The following is a 23,132-nucleotide window of genomic DNA, read 5'->3' as shown; positions in this document are numbered from 1 at the left end:
CCGGAAGAAAGGTCTCCTGTCGCGTGGCTCGTCCACGACAGTCGTCAGCACCGCCTGCGAGGGCGCGGCTGCCGGCGATATATATATATATACATATATGCATGCATGTATGTGTGTATATCATCCTCATCATCATTTAATATCCATTTTCCATGCTAGCATGGATTGGACAGTTTGACCAGAACTGGCAAGCTGAAAAACTTCACCAGATTCCAGTTTGATTTGGCTTGGTTTCTACAGCTGGATGCCCTTCTTAATGCCAACCACTTTACAGTGTGTGTACTAGGAGCTTTTAATGTGCAACTGGCATAAGTGCTCTTTATGTGGCACCAATATATATATATATATATATGTGGCACTCTGTCGGTTACAATGATGAGGGTTCGAGCAGATCTGATCAATGGAACAGCCTGCTCATGAAATTAATGTGGAACTGTGTCATCATTCTTTTAATGGTTTCTTTTCCATGCTTCCATGGATTTGAAGGACTTTATTGAAGCATATTTTCTACAGCCTGATGCCCTGCTAACTGCCAACCCTGACTCATTTCCAAGCAAACAAACAGATGTGTGTGTGTGTATATATACACATGTACATGTGTGTTTGTATATGTATACGCGCGCGTGTGTGTGTGTGTGTGTGTGTGTGTGTGTGGTGATGATAAATGGAACAGTGGTGGTGATAATGATGATGGTGGTGGCAGTCATGATAATAGTTATAGTGATGATGATGATGACCATCGTCATCATAGTGGCGGTGGCCACAATGGTGTGCAGGAGGAGAAAGATACTTGAGAAGAAACAACAAAACACAACAACAATATACAGAATACTTACAAGAAACTTCCGACCGAGTCACCAAACATACCCTGGGAACAGAGTCCTTGTGAAGACATTCATAAATAAACTGAAATAAATGCAAAACAAATATTATAATAATAATAATAATAATAATAATAATAATAATAATAATAATAATAATAATATGCCCGGATGCAGTACCAGGCAGTGGCTCTCATGGCTTTTGATCTTAACTGATTGGAAGTCTTATCATGTACATTGTTTTGTCTTGGTATAAAAGATTGGCTACAGCAAATATTCTGCTTAATACCACAGATTTGCTTGTCAGTTGTTTGACCTTAACCAGTTGAGCATGTTCCTTAGTGGCTGATGATATGTGCATCTCTGATCATGAGCAGAAGTAGTGGGGTGGGGAGCATCATAGCCATGTGTCGAGAGGAATTCTTTGGGGTTTGGATAATTCACATTTGGAAACATGGGTGTTTTGTTCATCATCCTTAAACAACCCTTATTCAGGGACCTTTTGAGTGGGATGAGCTACTCGACCTGAAGAAAATTCTAACTGGGCCCCCACCTGCGAGGTCATGCGCTGTTTATCTTGATATGAGATCACCATGTCACGTACATATGGTTGTGATGCATGTGCCTGGTGTACCCTTATCAGACGGGTAGTCATGATGGGTATAATGGGCTTCGTATATTTTACCCCAGTGTCACTTTGATGGCATGCACTGCTCTCTCACTTAATAATAATAATAATCCTTTCTACTGGAAGCACAAGGCCTCAAATTTGGGGGAAGGGATTAAGTCGATTACATCGACCTCAGTGTGTAACTGGTACTAATTTCATCCGCCCCGAAAAGATGTAAGGCAAAGTCAACCTCGGCGAAATTTGAACTCGGAATGTAACAGCAGACAAAATACCGCTAAGCATTTCACCCAGCATGCTAACAATTCTGCCAGCTCACTGCCTTAATAATAATAATAATAATAATAATAATAATAATAGTAATAATAATGGGCTTTGTATATTTTACACCAGTGTCACTTTGATGGCATGGACTGCTCTCTCACTCAATAATAATAGTAATAATAATAATAATCCTTTCTACTATAAGCACAAGGCCTGAAATTTTGTGGGAGGGAACTAGTCAGTTATATCAACCCCAGTGTTTCACTGGTACTCAATTTATCAACCCTGAAAGGATGAAACGCAAAGTCAGTCTCAACAGAATTTGAAGTCAGAACGAAGCGACAGGTGATATACCACTAAGTTGTATCGTCCAGGATGCTAACGATTCTGCTAGCAGTGAGCTAGCAGAATCGTTAGCATCCTGAAAGGATGAAACGCAAAGTCAGTCTCAACAGAATTTGAAGTCAGAACGAAGCGACAGGTGATATACCACTAAGTTGTATCGTCCAGGATGCTAACGATTCTGCTAGCTCACTGCCTTTTTAATAATGTTAATAATAATCCTTTCTACTATGCACTCAAAGCCTGATGATTGCAGTGTTCAACTGGTACAGAATTACCTCGACCCTGAAAGGGTGAAAGGCAAAGTCAACCTCAGCAGAATTTGAACTCAGAACATAAAAATGAATAAAATGTTGTTAATCATTTTGTACAATGCATTAAAGGTTCTGCCAGCTCACCGCTTTACAATATGTCCAAAACATAAAAGGAAGAATACCTTAAAATCTATGAGAGCATGGTTTCCATATAAATATTCATCCAATCCTGATACTTTGAGCAAATAGTTAGTAGCATCCAAATCTTTAAGTCCCAGCTCCTTAGCTCTTCTTTTTACCAGATCAGACACTAACTGTTTTGGGTAAAAGCTGCACAATACTTCTTCTTTGACAACCTAGATTTACAAAAATAAAAACCCAACAATATTAATAATAATAATAATAATAATAATAATAATGATGATGATGATGATTTCATTTATTTGCCAGAAGGGTGAAGGATGAGAGGGACAATACAGAGACAGACATAAAGTGTGGGGATTTACAGATAATAATGAAATGATAAAAAAAAATGTATACTCAGTGACATATATGCATAGCATACCAAGTTAAAAAAAAGTGGGGGGATGATAGAGATGTGGCCCTCTTGATACAGGAATGCCTCTAGGGATAATCGAGGAACCCCACTGTCCGGAATTTCCCAGAGACCCTATGAGCAAGTGCCCCTTCCAATTCCTTCTCTCCGACTCACAGGACTACACTTAGAGAGGCACCATCCACTCTTGCCATTTTCACAACTTTCACCCGCCTCTCAATAAACTCACTCAAGGACAGCACTTTGCTCTCCACTCTCAATTTCCTTTTCAATGTATCTGTCCTCATGCCTTTCAGCCTTGTCCACCAAACAACCTCTTTTGCCACAGCCACCAGGCAAAGGAAAACTGCCTTGCCTATCCGATTGAAGGAGGGTGGCGGTGCGATCATCACTACAAACTCGGCCAACAGACGGATCCGTCCCACACGTGACAGCAGCTGTTCAGCATAACCCCTCAAGTCAGCAATTCCCAGACACTGAACGAGGGTGTGCAGAATGATTTCATCACTCTGCGTGCACCTCGGACAAGTCTGTCTGACAGCAGATCCATGCCTGTAGAGCTTATCTCGAACCGGTAGTGCCCCCCCCCCCCCACCAGTAGCACTGCCAGGCCAAGGAGATCTGAAAATTATCCATAATAGTTCCCGACCAGAAAGTCCTCTGGAACAGACTAGCTAGGTCATTCTCGTCAGCTCCCAGTGTCTCCCTGGGAATGTCATTGCACTTCCCCACCACTAATCCTCTATAAATTTCTAATATAAAACATCCACTGATCCCATTGCCCAACTGGTAGAAGGTTGTGAGTGCCTGACGACACTCTAGGTGCCAGGCAGCCAGTCTCCCTGCTTTCTTCACACAGGACTGCAGCTCTGTCAAGGAAATGAGCTGCGGAAAGATGAACCTCACAAATGGAACCCACACACACTCACCACCCAGAAATCGTTGCAGGTGGTGTAATCTAAGCACATGTCAGCATACCTAATCTGCCACTCAGAGGATGCTGGCAACAGATTGACTGCCTGACCATTGGAACACGTCCCTTCCACAAGAATTTAAATAAGAGATGTTCCAAACTGGTCAAGCAGTAACTTGGACAAGGCATGGTGGTCAGGCGATAAATGATAACAGAGGTGATGTAATCATTTGTCACCTTCGCCCAACCTCTCAGGGACAGCTTTCTTTCAGCCCATTTCTGGGTAAGGCTGGCCATCCTGTTTGCCATCTCATCCCAGTTCTTATCAACCTGAAGGTCAGGACCAAAACCAGACCCTGAGCACTTTAACAGGACCGTTAGTTCATCATCATCATCATCATCGTTTAACGTCCGCTTTTCAATAACAATAATTAACTGATTGGAAGTGTTATCATGTACATTGTTTTGTCTTGGTATAAAAGATGGGCTACAGCAAGTATTCTGCTCAATACCACAGATTTGCTTGTCAGTTGTTTGACCTTAACAAGTTGAGCATGTCCCTTGGTGGCTGACAATATGTGCATCTCTGATCATGAGCAGAAGTAGTGGGGGAGCATCATAGCCATGTACTGAAAGGAATTTTGTGGGGTTTCAATAATTCCTCTGGAAACATGGGTGTTTTGTTCAACATCCTTAAACAACCCTTATTCAGGGACCTTTTGAGTGGAAAGGGCCACTCAACCTAAAGAAAATTCTAACTGGGCCCCACCTGCAAGGTCATGCGCTGTTTATCTTGATATGAGAGCACCATGTCATGCACATGTGGTTGCGATGCATGCATCTGGTGTACCCTTATCAGACGAGTAGTCATGATGGGTATTTTGGGCTTCGTATATTTTACCCCAGTGTCACTTTGATGGCATGCACTACTTTCTCACTCAATAATGATAATAATAATAATAATGGTTTCAAATTTTGCAACAAGGGCAGCAGTTTTGGGGAAGGGGATAAGTCGATTACCCCAGTATTCAACAGGTACTTATTTTATCAACTCAGAAACGGTGAAAGACAAAGTCAACCCACAGAATTTGAACTTTGAACATAAAGGCAGAGAAAATGCTTCTAAACATTTTGTCCAGTGTGCTAATGATTCTACCAGCTCACTGCCTTAATAATAATAATAATAATAATAATAATAATAATAATAATAACAACAACAACAATTAACAAGGAAGTACTACAGCTAATTTATTTGACTAACCAATTTAAAAAAATAGTGTCCCAGTATAGCCATAGTCCAGTGGCTGAAACAAGTAAATGCGTACAACAACACATATTCTTTTCTACTCTAAGCACAAGGCCCAAAATTTTGGGGGAGGGGTCCAGTTGATTACATTGACCCCAGTACCCTGAAAGGATGAATGGCAAAGTTGACCTCAGAGGAATTTGAACTCAGAACATAAAGACAGATGAAAAACCGCTAAGCATTTCACCTGGTGTACTAACATTTCTTATTTCTTTATTACCCACAAGGGGCTAAACATAGAGGGGACAAATAAGGACAGACAAAGGGATTAAGTCAATTACATCGACCCCAGTGCGTAACTGGTACTTAATTTATCGACCCCGAAAGGATGAAAGGCAAAGTCGACCTCGGCGGAATTTGAACTCAGAACGTAACGGCAGGCGAAATACCGCTAAGCATTTTGCCTGGCGTGCTAACGTTTCTGCCAGCTCACCGTCTTTATAATAACACATGTTGCTGATCAATTTATCAACACAGAAATAGATAATGAAGTGAACATACCTTTTTGTCTCGAGAGACCTCAATTGAAAAATAACCCTCAGTTAGTTTCTCTGCATTCAATTTCTCTATAATCGTTGTTCTCAATTCTTTTTTACACAGCCGAGGAGGGAAGCAGTATCTAATTCTTTCATCCCATCCCTACAAGAAAAAAAAAAAAAAGTTAAAACCAAAATAACCGGAGAAAGTCTACAAACTTCTATATTTTGTCTTTCTTTGTCTTTCTTTTCTTTTCTAGTTTCAGCTCGAGAGCTGTGGCTTTGCTGCACTTTCACCAAACCTCCTCTGATGTGTGACATTTAGCAAATGAAGGAGTTTGACATTGCTGCCCTTATCTGTGTGAGGTGGGTTCATCCCGAACCCTTGATAAGAGGAGATCCAGTTTTGTTTTGAAGATGCCTACATCTACTCTATGTTGGTCTCTCATGCTTTGTGTTTGTCCCTGCAGTGAAAAACAAACAAAAAAAAAAAAACAGTTTTTATACATTATTCATTAAAAGTTTCATTGCCAGTACCGCCTGAATGGCCTTCGTGCGGGTGACACGTAAAAGCACCCACTACACTCTCTGAGTGGTTGGCGTTAGGAAGGGCATCCAGCTGTAGAAACTCTGCCAAATTAGATTGGAGCCTGGTGTTGCCATCCGGTTTCACCATTCCTCAGTCAAATCGTCCAACCCATGCTAGCATGGAAAGCGGACGTTAAACGACGATGATGATTATAAGTGTCAATTCTAAACAGGATCAATGAGAAGAATCAGATACTGTGTGTCATGGTATAAATAAATTAAGGTGCAATTGCATTGGATGTGCAGCATAAAAAAAGTTTCTTAATTAATCTTTCAGGTAACTGTTAGAGACCCTCTAGGAAAAAGGGAGATAACTTTAAGAAATCTAGAAGGTATTGCTCAAAAATTTATTTACATATTTAGAAGAAAATCTTGCTAATTCTAAGACTAACAAATTATCATGTAGATATAAGCAACATCAAAGGCAGGTTAACTAGCAAGTTAGCAAGTTAGTTTTTGTTTGTGGCAGATGTTCAGGTGCAATAAAGACTGCAAACAAACAGGAAACAACTTCTATCTCATTCCAGGGTGAAAAACTAGAGGTAGTCGATAGCTTCCGCTATCTGGGCGACCAAGTTAGTAGTGGGGGTGGGTGCGCTGAAAGTGTAGCTGCTAGAATAAGAATAGCCTGGGCAAAGTTTAGAGAGCTCTTACCCCTGCTGGCGACAAAGGGACTCTCACTCAGAGTAAAAGGCAGACTGTATGACGCATGCGTACGAACAACCATGCTACATGGCAGTGAAACATGGGCTGTAACTGCTGAGGACATACGTAAGCTCGCAAGGAATGAAGCCAGTATGCTCCGTTGGATGTGTAATGTCAATGTGAATACCCGTCAGAGTGTAAGTATCTTGAGAGAAAAGCTGAACATTAGAAGCATCAGTTGTGGCGTGCAAGAGAGACGATTGCGCTGGTATGGACATGTGGTGAGAATGGAGGAGGATAGCTGCGTGAAAAAGTGCCACACCCTAACAGTTGAGGGAACCCGTGGAAGAGGTAGGCCCAGGAAGACCTGGGCTGAGGTGGTGAGGCAAGACCTTCGTACATTGGGCCTCACCGAGGCGATGACTACGGACCGAGACCTTTGGAAATGGGCTGTGCGTGAGAAGACCCGGCAAGCCAAGTAAGATCGTTGCCAGTGCCCCTGGACTGGTTCTTGTGCGGGTGGCACATGAGATGCACCATTTTGAGCGTGGCCGTTGCCAGTACCGCCTGACTGGCTCCTGTAGGATTTTCGAGCGAGATCGTTGCCAGTGCCCCTGGACTGGCTTGTGCGGGTGGCACATAAAAGACACCATTTCGAGCGTGGCCGTTTTCGTGCGGGTGACACGTAAAAGCACCCACTACACTCTCTGAGTGGTTGGCGTTAGGAAGGGCATCCAGCTGTAGAAACTCTGCCAAATCAGACTGGAGCCTGGTGTTGCCATCCGGTTTCACCAGTCCTCAGTCAAATCGTCCAACCCATGCTAGCATGGAAAGCGGACGTTAAACGATGATGATGATGATGATGATATAAAAGAGTTCAATTATCCCTTTGGCACTTAAACAAGCCATATCAAGCCCAAATGTTCTCCCTGTTTTATGTTCAAATTGGCCCAATCCAGCCTCTCACACCTACCCTACAATGTCATTCTAAAAATAAACAGTCATGTTATCAAAAATTTTCAAAGCTATGAGATAATGCATAATTAATTCAAAACAATATGAATAAATATGGATTACATTTGACAGAATGATTTGAATGTTAAAGAGTTAACCCTTTCGTGACCAACCCAGCTGAAATTGGCTCTGGCTCTGAGTACAAATGTCTTCTTTTCTGAATTAAAGTTCTGAATTAAAATCTTCCACCAAACCTTAGTCACAATTTATGTTCCTAACACCAGCTGAATGATAACTAAGTTATTTTACAAAGTTCTTTGTTATATTTAAAGTAATCGAAAGAAACACAGAGCATCTAAAAATAAATACAGAAATGAAAGGGTCAAACAAACAGGAACAATTTATCTCACCTAATTTTGGAAAGGGATAGCATCAGGGTCTCTGCAATATCATTAGTAATCTGGTCAGCCAGCAAGTCATAGATAATGCGTTCCAGAAAAGGAAAAAAACTAATAAAATAACACAAGTCCAGGGGTCACCTTCATCATCATCATCATCATCATTGTCGACGTCATTTAACGTCTGCCTTCCATGCTAGCATGGGTAGGGCAGTTTCACAAGAGCTGGTCAGGCAGAAGCCTGCACCAAACTTCTGTAACTGTTTTGGCAGGATTTTTACAGCTGGATGCTCTTCCAAACATCAACCACTCAGCAGAGTTGACTTAGTGCTTTTTACATGGCACAAGCACCAGCAAGGTCAGTTTTGGCAACGTTTTTACAGCTGGATGCCCTTCCAAACACCAACCACTTTACAGTGTGGACTGTGTGCTTTTGAGTGGCATCTGCACTGACAGGGTCACCAAGTATTTGCAAAACAAACAAAAAAATCTTCTAAGAAGACAAAACCCTTCAAGGTGGTACCCCAACATGGCTGAAAGTTCAATGACTGAAACAAGTAAGAAAGATAAAAAATAATAGTAAAAAATTTCTTACCAAGTGATCCCTTTCTAGAACAATCTTATCACAGTAAGCCTTGATCCTTACACGGAAATTTTCCACTTCACTAGATTGCAGATCTGTTAATTCATAACTTGGAACTAATAATGAGAGTTAAAAAAAATACAAGACAATTAGATACTTAACTTCGTCAAGCATTACCATAGCATTCAATTCTAAGTAGCTCATGATAATTACAACAATTGAGATCCAGTAATCAAAGCCTAGCAAGACTGATTCGTTAAAATTAATTCTCTTGCTATTAATTGAAATTTACACTTTTGATTTTTTTTCTTTTTTTGCCTTGTTTTGCAATTTTTCTGGTGTTTTTTTGTTTTGTTTTATTTCATAAAGTTTCAGCAATGGAAGAAGAACCCAACGAGAAAATTATATTATGAAATTAAATTTGGTGGTAACTAACTTAATATTGAATAGTGTAAGAAAATACATTAAGACAAATTGAAACAAGTGAATACAAAGCATGCACATATGTGCATATATGTTTATGCATATATATATATATCTGTATGTATACACATATGCACATAAAAAGTGCCACAGCCTTGCGGTTGAGGGTACTCGTGGAAGAGGTAGACCCAGGAAGACCTGGGATGAGGTGATGAAGCAAGACCTCCGAACATTAGGCCTCACCGAGGCAATGACTTGTGACCGAGACCTTTGGAAATATGCTGTGCGTGAGAAGACCCAGCAAGACAAGTGAGACCATAACCTGTGGCCTTTACCAGGGGTGTAGCCAGCCCACTTATGCGTACCTGTCCTTCTTTGGACACAAAACCCTGCTTGCGAAGACCCGTTGAGGCAAGTGAAATCGAAATTGAAAATTGAACCAAATTCGTTGACTGGTAACCATGCCAACCTTCCTTCATTGGACACTAAACTCAGCTTGCAAATTCGATGACTGGCACCTGTGCCAGTGGAGCGCTAGCAGCACCATCCGAGTGGGATCACTGCTAGAGCAGCGGTCTCGCTTCCGTGCCAGTGGCAAGTAAAAAGCACCATTTGAGTGTGATCATTTCCAGCTTCGCTTTACTGGCACTTGTGCCAGTGGCATGTGAACAACACATTGGACTGACTCCTGTGCAGCTGGCCTGTAAATAAACACCATTTGAGCGTGGCTGTTACCAGTACTGCTGGACTGGTCCTCGTGCCGGTGGCACGTAAAAAGCACCCACTACACTCTTGGAGTGGTTGGTGTTAGGAAAAGCATCCAGCTGTAGAAACTCTGCCAGATCAGATTGGAGTCTGGTGTAGCCATCTGGTTCGCCAGTCCCCAGTCAAATCGTCCAACCCATGATAGCATGGAAAGCTGACGTTAAATGATGATGATGATGATGAGTACAATTCACCAGATATACCAAAAGACATAATGTGTTACCAAAGGGTATAAGCATGGCAAATCAGTTCTACATTCAAGTCATATCTCTGGCATGGTAGGAACGTCTTCATAACCTCAGATAGACTAGAATTCAGAATCCATGGGTCATATTTTTGCCAAGTAATGCTGATGAATAAGACCAGAGGCATTTGCTCACAGTTGTATTTTATACTGATGTAATCTATATCTGCTAATTTCAGGTGAAGGCACATGGCTCAGTGGTTATAGTGACGAGCTCACAATCATGACGTAGTGAGTTCAACTCCTGGACCAGGCTGTGTGTTGTGTTCTCGAACAAGACATTTTATTTCATGTTGCTCTAGTTCTCTCAGCTGTAGAAATGAGTTGTGATGTCACTGGTGCCAAGCTGTATCAGCCTTTGCCTTTCCCTTGGATAACATCGGTGGTGTGGAGAGGAGGGGAGGCTGGTATGCATGGGTGACTGCTGGTCTTCCATAAAACAACCTTGCCCAGGAGGGGAACTTTCTAGATGCAATCCTATTGTCATTCGTAACCAAAGAGGGTCTTTATCCTTTATCTACTCTCATGAAGTGGAGGCGCAATGGCCCAGTGATTAGGGCAGCGGACTCGCGGTCATAGGATCGTGGTTTCGATTCCCAGACCAGGCGTTGTGAGTGTTTATTGAGTGAAAACACCTAAAGCTCCACGAGGCTCCGGCAAGGGATGGTGGCGAACCCTGCTGTACTCTTTCACCACAACTTTCTCTCACTCTTATTTCCTGTTTCTGTTGTACCTGTAATTCAAAGGGTCAGCCTTGTCACACTGTGTCACGCTGAATATCCCCGAGAACTACGTTAAGGGTACACGTGTCTGTGGAGTGCTCAGCCACTTGCACGTTAATTTCACGAGCGGGCTGTTCTGTTGATCGGATCAACTTGAACCCTCGACGTAGTAAGCGACGGAGTGCCAACAACAACAATCTCATGAAACATAAGTACATTATAAAATGAGACAACACTGACATCGCCGACGCCAATGAAGGTGATGATGACAACGATGTTAGGTAACAGAAATCAAATCAATCGTTCGGTCAATGATTGACCCATACTCACTTGAAATTAAAGAATTTATGCGTCGGTCTAAAGAGTAACGTCTTTCGTTGTTCAATTCTTTTTCTATGAGTTTTAAGCATGTTGCACAAAGTTGTATTTCAGACAGAGAATGACTTTCCCACAATACTTCTTCCTGTTAGAAAGTAATAAAAAAAAAAAAAAAGAATAATTGAAGGCAAAATCAGAAAATGGAAAATTGAAAATTAGCAAACAGAAAATCAGAATTTTAGGAAATTGAAAATGACAAAAAAAAAAAAAAAATGACAAAAAGAATGGGAAAACTGAAAGTAAAAACAATTACCCCCACCTCTGCTTAAGAACCAGTGTTGGTTTGTTTACATTTCTGTAAGATAGCAGTTTGACCAAAGAGACTGATAAAATAAGTGCCAGATTTGAAAATGATAGGTACTGGGATCAATCTGTTTAACTAAACCCGTCAAGGTAGTGCCCCAGCATGGCCACAGTTCAATGACTGAAATAAGTGGTAAAAGGTTACAGGTATAATTGTGTAGTTAAGGAGTCTGGGTCCAATCCCACTGCATAGCACCTTGAGCAAGTGTGAACAAGTGTCTTCTCCCATCACCTTGGGTTAACCAAAGCCATGAGATTGAATTTGAAAGACAGAAACACACATTTCATGTTGTATGTTTTAGCTAATGACATTGATGTACTTGATTGACCTCTGTCCTCTGTTAGAGTGCAGATGACTCCAAAATATAAACCACTGATGTAATCTAATGTCCAGTGTAACAGCAGTAGCAAAACAAAACCTTACTCTGTGCTAAGCAATGGTAATTCTTAGAGGCTATGAGAAACTAAAGAATCATGGAAGTTGTCTTTTCCAGGTCCAACTAATTGGTTGGGTCAGATCAAGTGTGGTGGTACGTGCCATTGCAACGTGTTGCCACATTCATCATTTGTCAGTATATTCCCGGGTCCCTCCAGGTGACCAGTCAAGCAAAATCCCAGTCAGTCCTCATCTCCATGAGACACCTCCTCGTTTGCCGTGACTCTGTGGCATGTGGTTGACCAACACGAGATGTCATCCCAGCTGGATCCTCAGTGAAGAGAACACACAAGGGTTTCACTCACAAAATTGAGCAACATGGCCAAACAGCCTGTGCTGGGGCTCCCGAATCATCGTATCATGAAAGTTGTTTGAAAACAATTACTCAAAAACAATTATTTGGAAAACAGGTTATTCGAAATAAATATTATTTGTTTACTTGATTTTTAATTTTATCATTTTTGCTTAAATAAAATAAAAAATTCAGAACAATTAACATGACTGTGAGGTAAGTAGTTCGCTTACCAACCACATGCTTCTGGGTTCAGTCCCACTGCGTGACACCTTGGGCAAATGTCTTCTACTATAGCCTCGGGCTGACCAAAGCCTTGTGAGTGGATTTGGTAGACAGAAACTGAAAGAAGCCCGCCGTATATATGCGTATATATGCATATATATATATATATATATATATATATATGTATGTGTGTGTATATGTTTGTATGTCTGTGTTTGTCCCCCCAACATCGCTTGACAACCGATGCTGGTGTGTTTACGTCCCCGTAACTTAGTGGTTTGGCAAAAAGAGACTGATAGAATAAGTACTAGGCTTACAAAGAATAAGTCCTGGAGTCGATTTGCTCGACTAAAGGTGGTGCTCCAGCATGGCCACAGTCAAATGACAAACAATTAAAAGAGAGAGTATGTCCTTTTGAATAATTTTCACTCATACAATTTTCCATTCAAATAAATGTTTCTCGAATAATTGCTTTCTCTTTTACTCGTGAAGTGTCCGGGTGTGGAGGCATGTGGCTTAGTGGTTAGGGCGTTGGACTCATGATCATAAGATTGTGGTTTTGATTCCTGGATCAGGTAATACATTGTGTTCTTGAGCAAAACACTTCCTTTCACATTACTCCAGTCCACTCAGGTGGCAAAAGTGAGTAATCTTGTGAGAGACTGGCATCCAGTCCAGGTGGAGAATATATATGCCATGGAAACCAGCCCTTATGAGTCAGGATGACTCAAGAAGGAAGGAAGGAAGGACAAAATGAAAATATAAGTTCCATGCCAAACCAAAACAAAGATTAAAAAAATGAACGGACCCTTTTCCCTTGGTTGTTGATAAACTGGAAGGCATATTCCTCATAGCTCCGAAGTAGAGAATAAAGTGGTTGCTTTGATGCTTCTTGCCATAAGTCCTGTAAAAAGAGAAAGAGAATGGAGAGAGACATGAAATACTGATTTATATATTTAACGTCCTCTTGTCTATGCTTGCATGGGTCAGATGGAGTTTATTGAGGCAGAGATTTTTTTACGACCAGATACCCTTGCTGTCATCAACCCTAAACTGTTTTCAAGCAAGGTACTACTTCTATGTGGCCAGACATGCTTTCACAGAATATTGAAAATGAATGACACTGCTTGTATGACCATGACACTCATTTACAATTATCCTGTGATGTCAAGACAAGGAGGCACAAATACACACACACACACACACACACACACAAACAAACACACACATACATACATATAAATGCTCACACACACATTACTATGAGCATCTTTCAGTTATCATCTTCCAAGTCCACTAACAAGGTTTTGGTTGGCTCAGCGCTTTGGTAGAGGACAATTGCTCAAGGTTCCACAGAGTGGGGTTAAACCCAAAACTATACGATTAACCACACACCCACACATGCATCCAGCTGAAAATTCCTGTCTTAAAATCAGTTCCCATGCAAAAACAGACAATAAGCAAACAATTATATATGGCTGTGTGGTAAGTAGCTTGCTTACCAACCACATGGTTCCGGGTTCAGTCCCACTGCGTGGCACCTTGGGCAAGTGTCTTCTACTATAGCCTCGGGCCAACCAAAGCCTTGTGAGTGGATTTGGTAGATGGAAACTGAAAGAACCCCGTCGTATATATGTATATGTACATATATATATGTGTGTGTTTGTGTGTCTGTGTTTGTCCCCCTAACATCGCTTGACAACCGATGCTGGTGTGTTTATGTCCCTGTAACTTAGCAGTTGAGCAAAAGACACCGATAGAATAAATACTAGGCTTCCAAAGAATAAGTCCTGGAGTCAACTTGCTCGACTAAAGGCGGTGCTCCAGCATGGCCACAGTCAAATGACTGAAACAAGTAAAAGTATATACATACATATGAATTGCCGAAGGCCTATATCTGAGGGTTGACTGGAAAGTTCATAGGCTGACTAAGAGACACTCATCGAATGTGACCAAATGAGGTCTATTTTTCTGCACAGTCCCCCTTGCAACCCACACACTTCTTCCATTGGTGTTGCAGTGTTCAGAGCCCAATGATGAAGAAGCCTTCATCCGGCTGGTCAAAGCAATCATCAACAGCACAAATCACAAATCACGTTATCAGCATGATGAAATTAGTTCTGGACCAAATGTTTCTTCATGTTGGGGAACAGATGATAGTTGATGGGGCCAAATCAGGAGAATAGGGAGGGTGATCGACCAATTCAAAGTCAGTCATGCACCACAGCAGCCATTGAAAGCAAGAACTTGTGTCTGTATGCATGTATCTCTCTCTCCAGTGCGTAACTGGTACTTAATTTATCGACCACCAAAGGATGAAAGGCAAAGTCAACCTCGGCGGAATTTGAACTCAAAACATAATGGCAACCGAAATACTGCTAAGCATTTCACCCAGTATAATAATGTTTCTTATCTCTTTATTGCCCACAAGGGGCTAAACATAGAGGGGACAAACAAGGACAGAGAACGGGATTAAGTCAATTACATCGCTCCCAGTGCGTAAATGGTACTTAATTTATCGACCACCAAAGGATGAAAGGCAAAGTCAACCTCGGCGGAATTTGAACTCAAAACATAATGGCAACCGAAATACTGCTAAGCATTTCACCCAGTATAATAATGTTTCTTATCTCTTTATTGCCCACAAGGGGCTAAACATAGAGGGGACAAACAAGGACAGAGAAAGGGATTAAGTCAATTACATCGCTCCCAGTGCGTAAATGGTACTTAATTTATCGACCCCGAAAGGATAAAAGGCAAAGTCAACCTCGGTGGAATTTGAACTCAGAACGTAACAGCAGATGAAATACTGCTAAGCATTTCGCCCGATGTGCTAACGTTTCGGCCATCTTGCCACCTTGTCGTGGCATCATGTAGAAGTTCTAAAATGATTGCCACCATTATAGAAGCAGCATCATTAATTTGCACATTTGTCTGGCCATGAGGAAATATTACCTTACTTGGAAACAGGTGAGGATTGGCAAAAGGAAGCCTTCAAGGTGGCGCCCCTGCATGGCCACAGTCTATTGACTGAATCAAAAGGTAAGGATACACACACAAAGACACACACACACACACACTTGTTATGTCATGATCAAGAGATTGCAGTAATTTATTAAGGTTGTTCCAGTGTTATCCAGTGAATTCATCTACAACAATTTATCTAGAACCACACACACACACACACACATACAACCACACACATACACACATGCAACAATCACACACACACACACACACACACACACAATCACACTAACACACCCACACACACACATACACACACACACACAACCACACATACATATACAACCACACACAGATAAACTGTTGTAGATGAACTGTCATAGATGAATTCATCTAGAACTGCTCCAGTGGGAGCCTATTAAACTAGAGTTTCCACACAACTCGTAGCCACTTCTTCAGATATGTCAAACTATATTAGTTGAATGTGTCTGAAGAAGAGGGTGACAATACTGTGAAATAAACCTAAATAGCAGGTCACTGCCCTTGCTGAAAGAGAATGTGTGTGTGTGTGTGTTTGCGCATGTGTGCACACACATATATATATGTAGTATGTTTGTTTATGTATATAATATTTATGTATGTGTGTATGTATGTATAGTATGTACATATATAATTATGTTTGTTTGTATGTATATATATATATATATATATATATATATATATCATCATCGTTTAACATCCGCTTTCCATGCTAGCATGGGTTGGACGATTTGACTGAGTACTGGTGAAACCAGATGGCTACACCAGGCTCCAATCTGATTTGGCAGAGTTTCTACAGCTGGATGCCCTTCCTGACACCAACCACTCAGAGAGTGTAGTGGGTGCTTTTTACGTGCCACCGGCACGAAGGCCAGTCAGGTGGTACTAGCAACGGCCACGCTCAAAATTTATATTTCATATATATATATATATATATCATCATAATCATTGCTTCTCCACCTTCCATGTTAGCATGCGTATATACACTTATATATGGATATATAAATGCATATATTTGATACTATATATATTAATAGAACAGGTAAGACAACAAAAGAAAGAAAGTGACCTCGATATTATGTAAACAGAGGAATTTATCTGTAGAAAACATGTCACAATTATTCGGTAGCCATGATAAAACTGAGTTTCGGATGCAGGGACGGAAACCCAAACTGCCATCTCTTCAGTTATCTGGCCATAGCATTTTCTCAATGGCCAGATAACTGAAGAGATGGCGGCGTGGGTTTCCGCCCAGACATCCAAAACTCAGAGTTTTATCATGGCTACCAAATAATTGTCACATATTATTTACATATATATATTTACATATATATATATATATATATATATATATACCGGAGTAAGCACATAAATGTGCAACAAGGTGGAAAAAAGAGTACTCAAATACCAGAGGTAGAGTAATATGCTTTATTTAAAAGCAGCAGAAATATAACAAAAAAACTGTTACTCGGAGTTTCACGTTCCCGTTAGAAAATTTTCTAACAAAACTGTCCGATGAACGTGAAACTCTGAGTAACAGTTTTTTGTTATATTTCTGCTGCTTTTAAATAAGGTATATATATATATATATAAGATAAAAAACAACAAGCGGAAATCATCATATATATATATGAATGCATGTACATATGCATGTAAATATGTATGTATATATAAAAATGTGTGTGCGTGTGTGTGTGTGTGTATGTATACATATGAATTTACGCATACAAATATACATGTACATGCACACACACACATATACCAAATAAACGTCTGTCAAGTTGTCCATCCAGCCAACATACTTCAAAAACATAAAAAACATTTGTTTTTTGTCTAATGTTAAATGTAAAGCACAGTGGAGTAGATAGGTTTCTTTCAACTCTACGCATTTCAACTGCAGTTATTTAAGTATATTTAATATTTCATTACTCATTGGAGTTGTTATATTTTAATTTCTAGACACAGCAATTCATTTTAGTTTAAATGTTGACATTTGTAAAAATCATTTCGACATTTTATTTATATATTTTTGTTGGCATTTTATTGGTTTTATTTTTATTTTCATTTTCATTTTATTTTCTCGGATTGTGGGTAGCACTCCAACTCAAATATATATGAATTCAGAGTAAAATATAGTTTATGCAAGTGTCTATCTATCTCTTGCTCTTTGTATGTGTGCATGCATGCTTGCTTGCAAGTGTGCATGCATGTATGTTATTGTCATCATTTAACGTCTACTTTCCATGCTGGCATGGGTTGGATGGTCTGACATGGGGTGGCAAATCAGAGGTGTGCACCAAGCTTCATGATTTCTTTTGATATGGTTTTTACAGCTGGATGTCCTTCCTAACGCCAACCACATTACAGTGGAGTGGGTGATTTTTACATGGTGAGGTCTGTTTGGCATAAGTCTTACAGCAGGATGCCCTTCCTGACACCAACCACTTTACAGAGTGAACTGGGTGCATTTTACATGGCACCAGCACTAGCAAGGTCTATTTGGCATGATTTCTAAGGCCGGATGCCCTTCCTAATGCCAACCACACAGCAGAGTAGGCTGGATAATGAGACAAAGCAAAATTAAGTACTTATTTGATTAAAACGTTTAAAGTAGTACCCCAGCATGGCCACAGTCCAATGATTGAAACAAGTAAAAGATAAAAGGAATACATTAAATAGAGGGTACTGAGTGTCTTTTACATGTCACCAGCATAGGTACCTTTTTATGTATCACTGGTATAGGTACTTCTCATGTGTTAGTGGCACAAGTGCCTTTTATGTGTCACTGGAATGAGTGACTTTCACATGTCACTGGCATTGATGACTAGCTTGATGGTTTTTTTTAACCACAGCAAATTACCAAACGGTTCAGTCATTTGTCATCACCTCCATGTGTCGTCAGACAGACAGACAGATAAATAGTTAAATATTTACATATACTTAGACATACACACACTCACAGATACAGAGAGATATAACACGCTTACAATTTGTGCTACAGCTCACAGGCTGCAATCTGCTGATGCAGATGAAAAGAGGATGATGGTTAATAAACAAAGCACATCACTCATTGAACGTTCAGTGCAAACATTTTAAATCACTGAAATTACTATTTTTCTTAAAACTTAAAAATACCAGGAAAAAAAAAAATGAAAATATGATTATGTAAATAAGTAGGATCTAAATTTGGAATTTTCTTCAAATTATCACCTTGGTGTTAATACTCATTTACCTGTTTCAGTCATTTGACTGCGACCATGCTGGAGTACCGCCTTTAGTCGAGCAAATCAACCTGAGGACTTATTCTTTGTAAGCCTAGTACTTATGCTATTGGTCACTTGTTGCTGCACTGGCAACGATCACGCTCGGATGGTGCTCTTAGCGCTCCATTGGCACGGGTGCCAGTCATCGAATTTGCAAATTTGATTCGATATATATATATTATTTTATCTCCTTTTACTTGTTTCAATCATTAGATTGTGGCCAGGATGGGGCATTGCTTGGAAGAATTTTAGTCGAACAAATTGACTCCAGTGCTTTTTTCTTTTAAGAAACCTGGTACTTATATACCATTGGTCATTTTTTGCTGAACTGCCAAATTACAAGGACATAAACACACCAACAGCGGGGTGGGGTGGGGATTATAAACACATTGAATTTGTATTGGAACAATCACATCAGTCCTTAACAGTACACAGCATTTCTTCATCGATGAGTGATGTGCCAACTCTCCAACTGAAATAGTATGCTAGTGACAACAACATCAACAACAACAATAACCAAACGAATGAGTAAGAGCTCAACATGATTGCTCAAACTGTTAGAAATATCAGCCAAACCTCTTTCAAATTACACCCTGCTGTTTGAAAGAAAAGAAGGGCATGGGCATATAAGACAACATGATCCCTGATGTACAAACAGGCTTGATGGTCACAGCTGGCAAGCTTTTGATTCTAGCTCTGTTCAGTCTGCTCATTCAGACCTGACCTAGAGTTAGACATCAATGACAAATGAGGGATTCGTCAATTCCCCATGAAGCAAGAATCATGAGAGCAAAAAACCAAAATTCTTATAACGACTTGTCCTTACCTGCTTAATTTTTTCAAATGTAGCACAATAAAAGTCTACTTTCATTGCAATGAGGATCCCATTTGGCATAAGAAAGTCAAAATTAATAAGTCCCTTGTTATCGACTTCCGAAGACACATCGGGCACAACCACCACAACCATGGCGTCATGTAGTCTGCACACTTTGCTGCAAAAAAAATAATAAATAAATAAAATAACACTAATTAGATATTTAAGAGTACTTCAAATGAACACGACAATAAAAATAACAACAACAGCCAGTGCAACACACACATATATATACATATGAGAAGCTGACCAAAATGTTTCGGTCAGCCTAGGGCTATAGGGGAAGACACTTATTCAAGGTGTCACACAGTGGGGATTGAACCCAGGACTTAGGAAGTAAACTCCTTAACTACACATCCACAATACCCAAGCTGCTAAATGATGGGGGAAAATAAATGAAAATAAAAGTTAGTCACTGTGTGTGTTCTTAAACTATATACAATAGTTTTACCAAAATACAATCAAATTACTAAAACAATTCTTCCATAATATAATTAAATTAGTAAAATGATTTTTCTACAGTATAATTGAATTAGTATAATGTTGGTACCTAGCAAAAAGCATCCTTGCTGGTGCTATGTTAGTAGGACTTGTACTGGGTCCATGTAAAAAGCACTTATGCACTCTGTAAAGTGGTTGGAATTAGGAAAGGCATCCAGCCATAGAAACCATGCTAAAGCAGGCATCTCGAGCTTGGTATGGCTCTCCGGTTGGTCAGCTCCTGTCAAATTGTCCAAATCATGCCAGCATGGAAAACAGATGTTAAATGATGATGGTGGTGATGATGATGAGGATGACAACAATGACGACAACAATGACGATGACGATGATGGTGATAATTAAATTAGTAAAATTCTGTTTTCACAATATATCTGTTTCGATTTGAATAGATGGCTTCATTTCAAGCCAAACACAACATAACAACTCATAAATTTTATTAAGTTCTGAGTTAAAATTCCAGAAAGTACTAAATACACTTTGGTAGAATCTAAGCATAAAAAAACTAAGCTGTTATGCTCTAATTCATCACCATTTACCATACTTCAATACCACAAACAGTTTCATAAAATAGGGTAATCTTGTATTTTCAAAAGATTTTAAAGAGATTTCTCTACCAGGGTAACACATAAAACTAAGGTCAAAATAAAAATCAAACTAAAAAAAATAACAGTTTTATGTTAATAAAATAACAAAAAAAGTAGGTTTGCTTCATTTTAATTGTTTTATTTTGTTTTTCTTTTGTTTATGCTTATTTTCCACTCTGTAACTTCACATTCATTTTTCTTTTTTCTTGTTTTGTGGTGACATACAATGTATGGTTAGGATGATCGAATTTTCACACTTATACACCCTCCTTATTAATAACCAGCCTGCCATGACGTCAAGGTAGAGCTTGATATCAGCCAGAGAAAAATCTAGGACAAGGATACAATGTATAAGACATTGATAAATAGGTCAAAGAATTGACATGGAGCTGGCTTTATCTATTGGCTGTGCCTCTGTGGAAAAGAAAAGAGAATGGAATGCAAAAGGTGTGAGACAATGAAAGCTACCACACACACACACACACACACACACACGAACACATTATTGTCTACACAAACAATACACACACACGTGTGTGTGTGTGTGTGTGTGTTTGTGTAAGAACTTGAAATAGAGATTGTTTGCATCTGACTTAATGGACAACTCTACATTATACAATGCAGAGATTATAAAAGAAAATCGTTAAATGGAGAATATGGAGGGATATCAAGTTAAGGCCCTTAAGAGACTGCACCGTTTTATAGAGGGGTTGCAACTGCAATGATTACTAATTGGTGCAATTGAAACGTTTTTTGGTCTTAAAAGGTGGTAAATAATTGTAGAATTAAAAGTAATGTTATTGCTACTTCAGAATAATCCTTAGTTTTAATACTGTATATATATATGTATGTATATATATATATATATATGGATATATATATATATATATATGGATATATATATATATATATATGGATATATATATATATATATATATGGATATATATATATATATATATATATATATATATATATATATATATATATAATCAAATAATAAGCAACACGGATTTCAAAAGTGATTGCAGTACGCACGTTTCATGCTACTTCAATTTATTTAAGTAATGTGAGCATTACCTTAAATGCAATATGAAGAGCAATCTTCAGCTGCACGAAAAAATGTAGAAAAAAAGACATATTACAAATGTGGCAACATATTAAAACCAAGTGGGAGAGAGCAGAGGAAGAATATATAAGTCCATCTTGACATAGCAGGGTCTATCAGGACTAGCCTGATAGACCCTGCTATGTCAAGATGGACTTATATATTCTTCCTCTGCTCTCTCCCACTTGGTTTTAATATGTTGCCACATTTGTAATATGTCTTTTTTTCTACATTTTTTCGTGCAGCTGAAGATTGCTCTTCATATTGCATTTAAGGTAATGCTCACATTACTTAAATAAATTGAAGTAGCATGAAACGTGCGTACTGCAATCACTTTTGAAATCCGTGTTGCTTATTATTTGATTTTAATCACCCATCCTTTTGGGATGTGAAATTCGGGTGCCTTCGCATAAGTACCATATTCAAGCCTTGAATCTATATATATATATATATATATATATATATATATATATATATATATTGTTGTTGGCACTCCGTCACTTACGATGTCGAGGGTTCCAGTTGATCCGATCAACGGAACAGCCTGCTCATGAAATTAATGTGCAAGTGGCTGAGCACTCCACAGACGCGTGTACCCTTAACGTAGTTCTCAGGGATATTCAGCGTGACACAGTGTGACAAGGCTGACCCTTTGAATTACAGGCACAACAGAAACAGGAAGTAAGAGCGAGAGAAAGTTGTGGTGAACTAGTACAGTAGGGTTCGCCACCATCCCCTGCCGGAGCCTCGTGGAGCTTTAGGTGTTTTCGCTCAATAAACACTCACGACGTCCAATCTGGGAATCGATACCGCGATCTTATGACCACGAGTCCACTGCCCTAACCACTAGGCCATTGCACCTCCACACAAACACAAACACACACATATATATATATATATATATATATATATATATATAATATACATAGAGAGAGAGGGGGAGGGAGTAAGAGAGAGAGAAAGTGTGTATCCCTATGCAGGAAAGAATACGGGAAAATTAGTTTTGGGGTTGGAAAATGTGCCTGAATTTCTAAACATTCTAAGATTCAAGTGCATTTTCAAACCCCAAAACAAATTTTTCTATATATATATATATATATATATATATATATATATATATATTATCATCATCATCATCATTTAGATTGTTTTCCTGCTGGCATGAGTTGGACAGTTTAACTGGAACAAGTAAGCCAGAGAGCCGTGCCAGGTTCCAGTTTGACTTTGTCTTGGTTTCTATGGCTGGATGCCCTTCCTAATGCCAACCCCTCCAAGAGTGAAG

At 39.5% G+C, this 23,132-nt stretch overlaps 1 protein-coding gene across 6 annotated transcripts in view; it reads right to left on the bottom strand.

Moving 5' to 3' along the window:
- Positions 1 to 23,132, bottom strand: part of LOC106874488 (phosphatidylinositol 4,5-bisphosphate 3-kinase catalytic subunit beta isoform) — a 143,359-nt gene that overhangs the window by 21,513 nt on the left and 98,714 nt on the right. For all 6 annotated transcript variants that reach the window (XM_089360824.1, XM_089360825.1, XM_089360821.1 and 3 more), the window contains 7 exons: positions 19,612 to 19,777; positions 13,325 to 13,420; positions 11,213 to 11,345; positions 8,741 to 8,844; positions 5,586 to 5,723; positions 2,492 to 2,665; positions 837 to 906 (listed from right to left, as the gene is read on the bottom strand). In XM_089360824.1, coding sequence (XP_089216950.1) covers positions 837 to 906; positions 2,492 to 2,665; positions 5,586 to 5,723; positions 8,741 to 8,844; positions 11,213 to 11,345; positions 13,325 to 13,420; positions 19,612 to 19,752 — 856 coding nt within the window. In that variant the 5' untranslated portion in view covers positions 19,753 to 19,777. The remainder of the gene's footprint in view (positions 1 to 836; positions 907 to 2,491; positions 2,666 to 5,585; positions 5,724 to 8,740; positions 8,845 to 11,212; positions 11,346 to 13,324; positions 13,421 to 19,611; positions 19,778 to 23,132) is intronic.

Source organism: Octopus bimaculoides, chromosome 12, assembly GCF_046866305.1.
Source record: "Octopus bimaculoides isolate indiv1 chromosome 12, ASM4686630v1, whole genome shotgun sequence".
Taxonomy (NCBI): Eukaryota; Metazoa; Mollusca; class Cephalopoda; order Octopoda; family Octopodidae; genus Octopus; species Octopus bimaculoides.
This window is presented reverse-complemented; position numbering and strand designations above follow the sequence as displayed.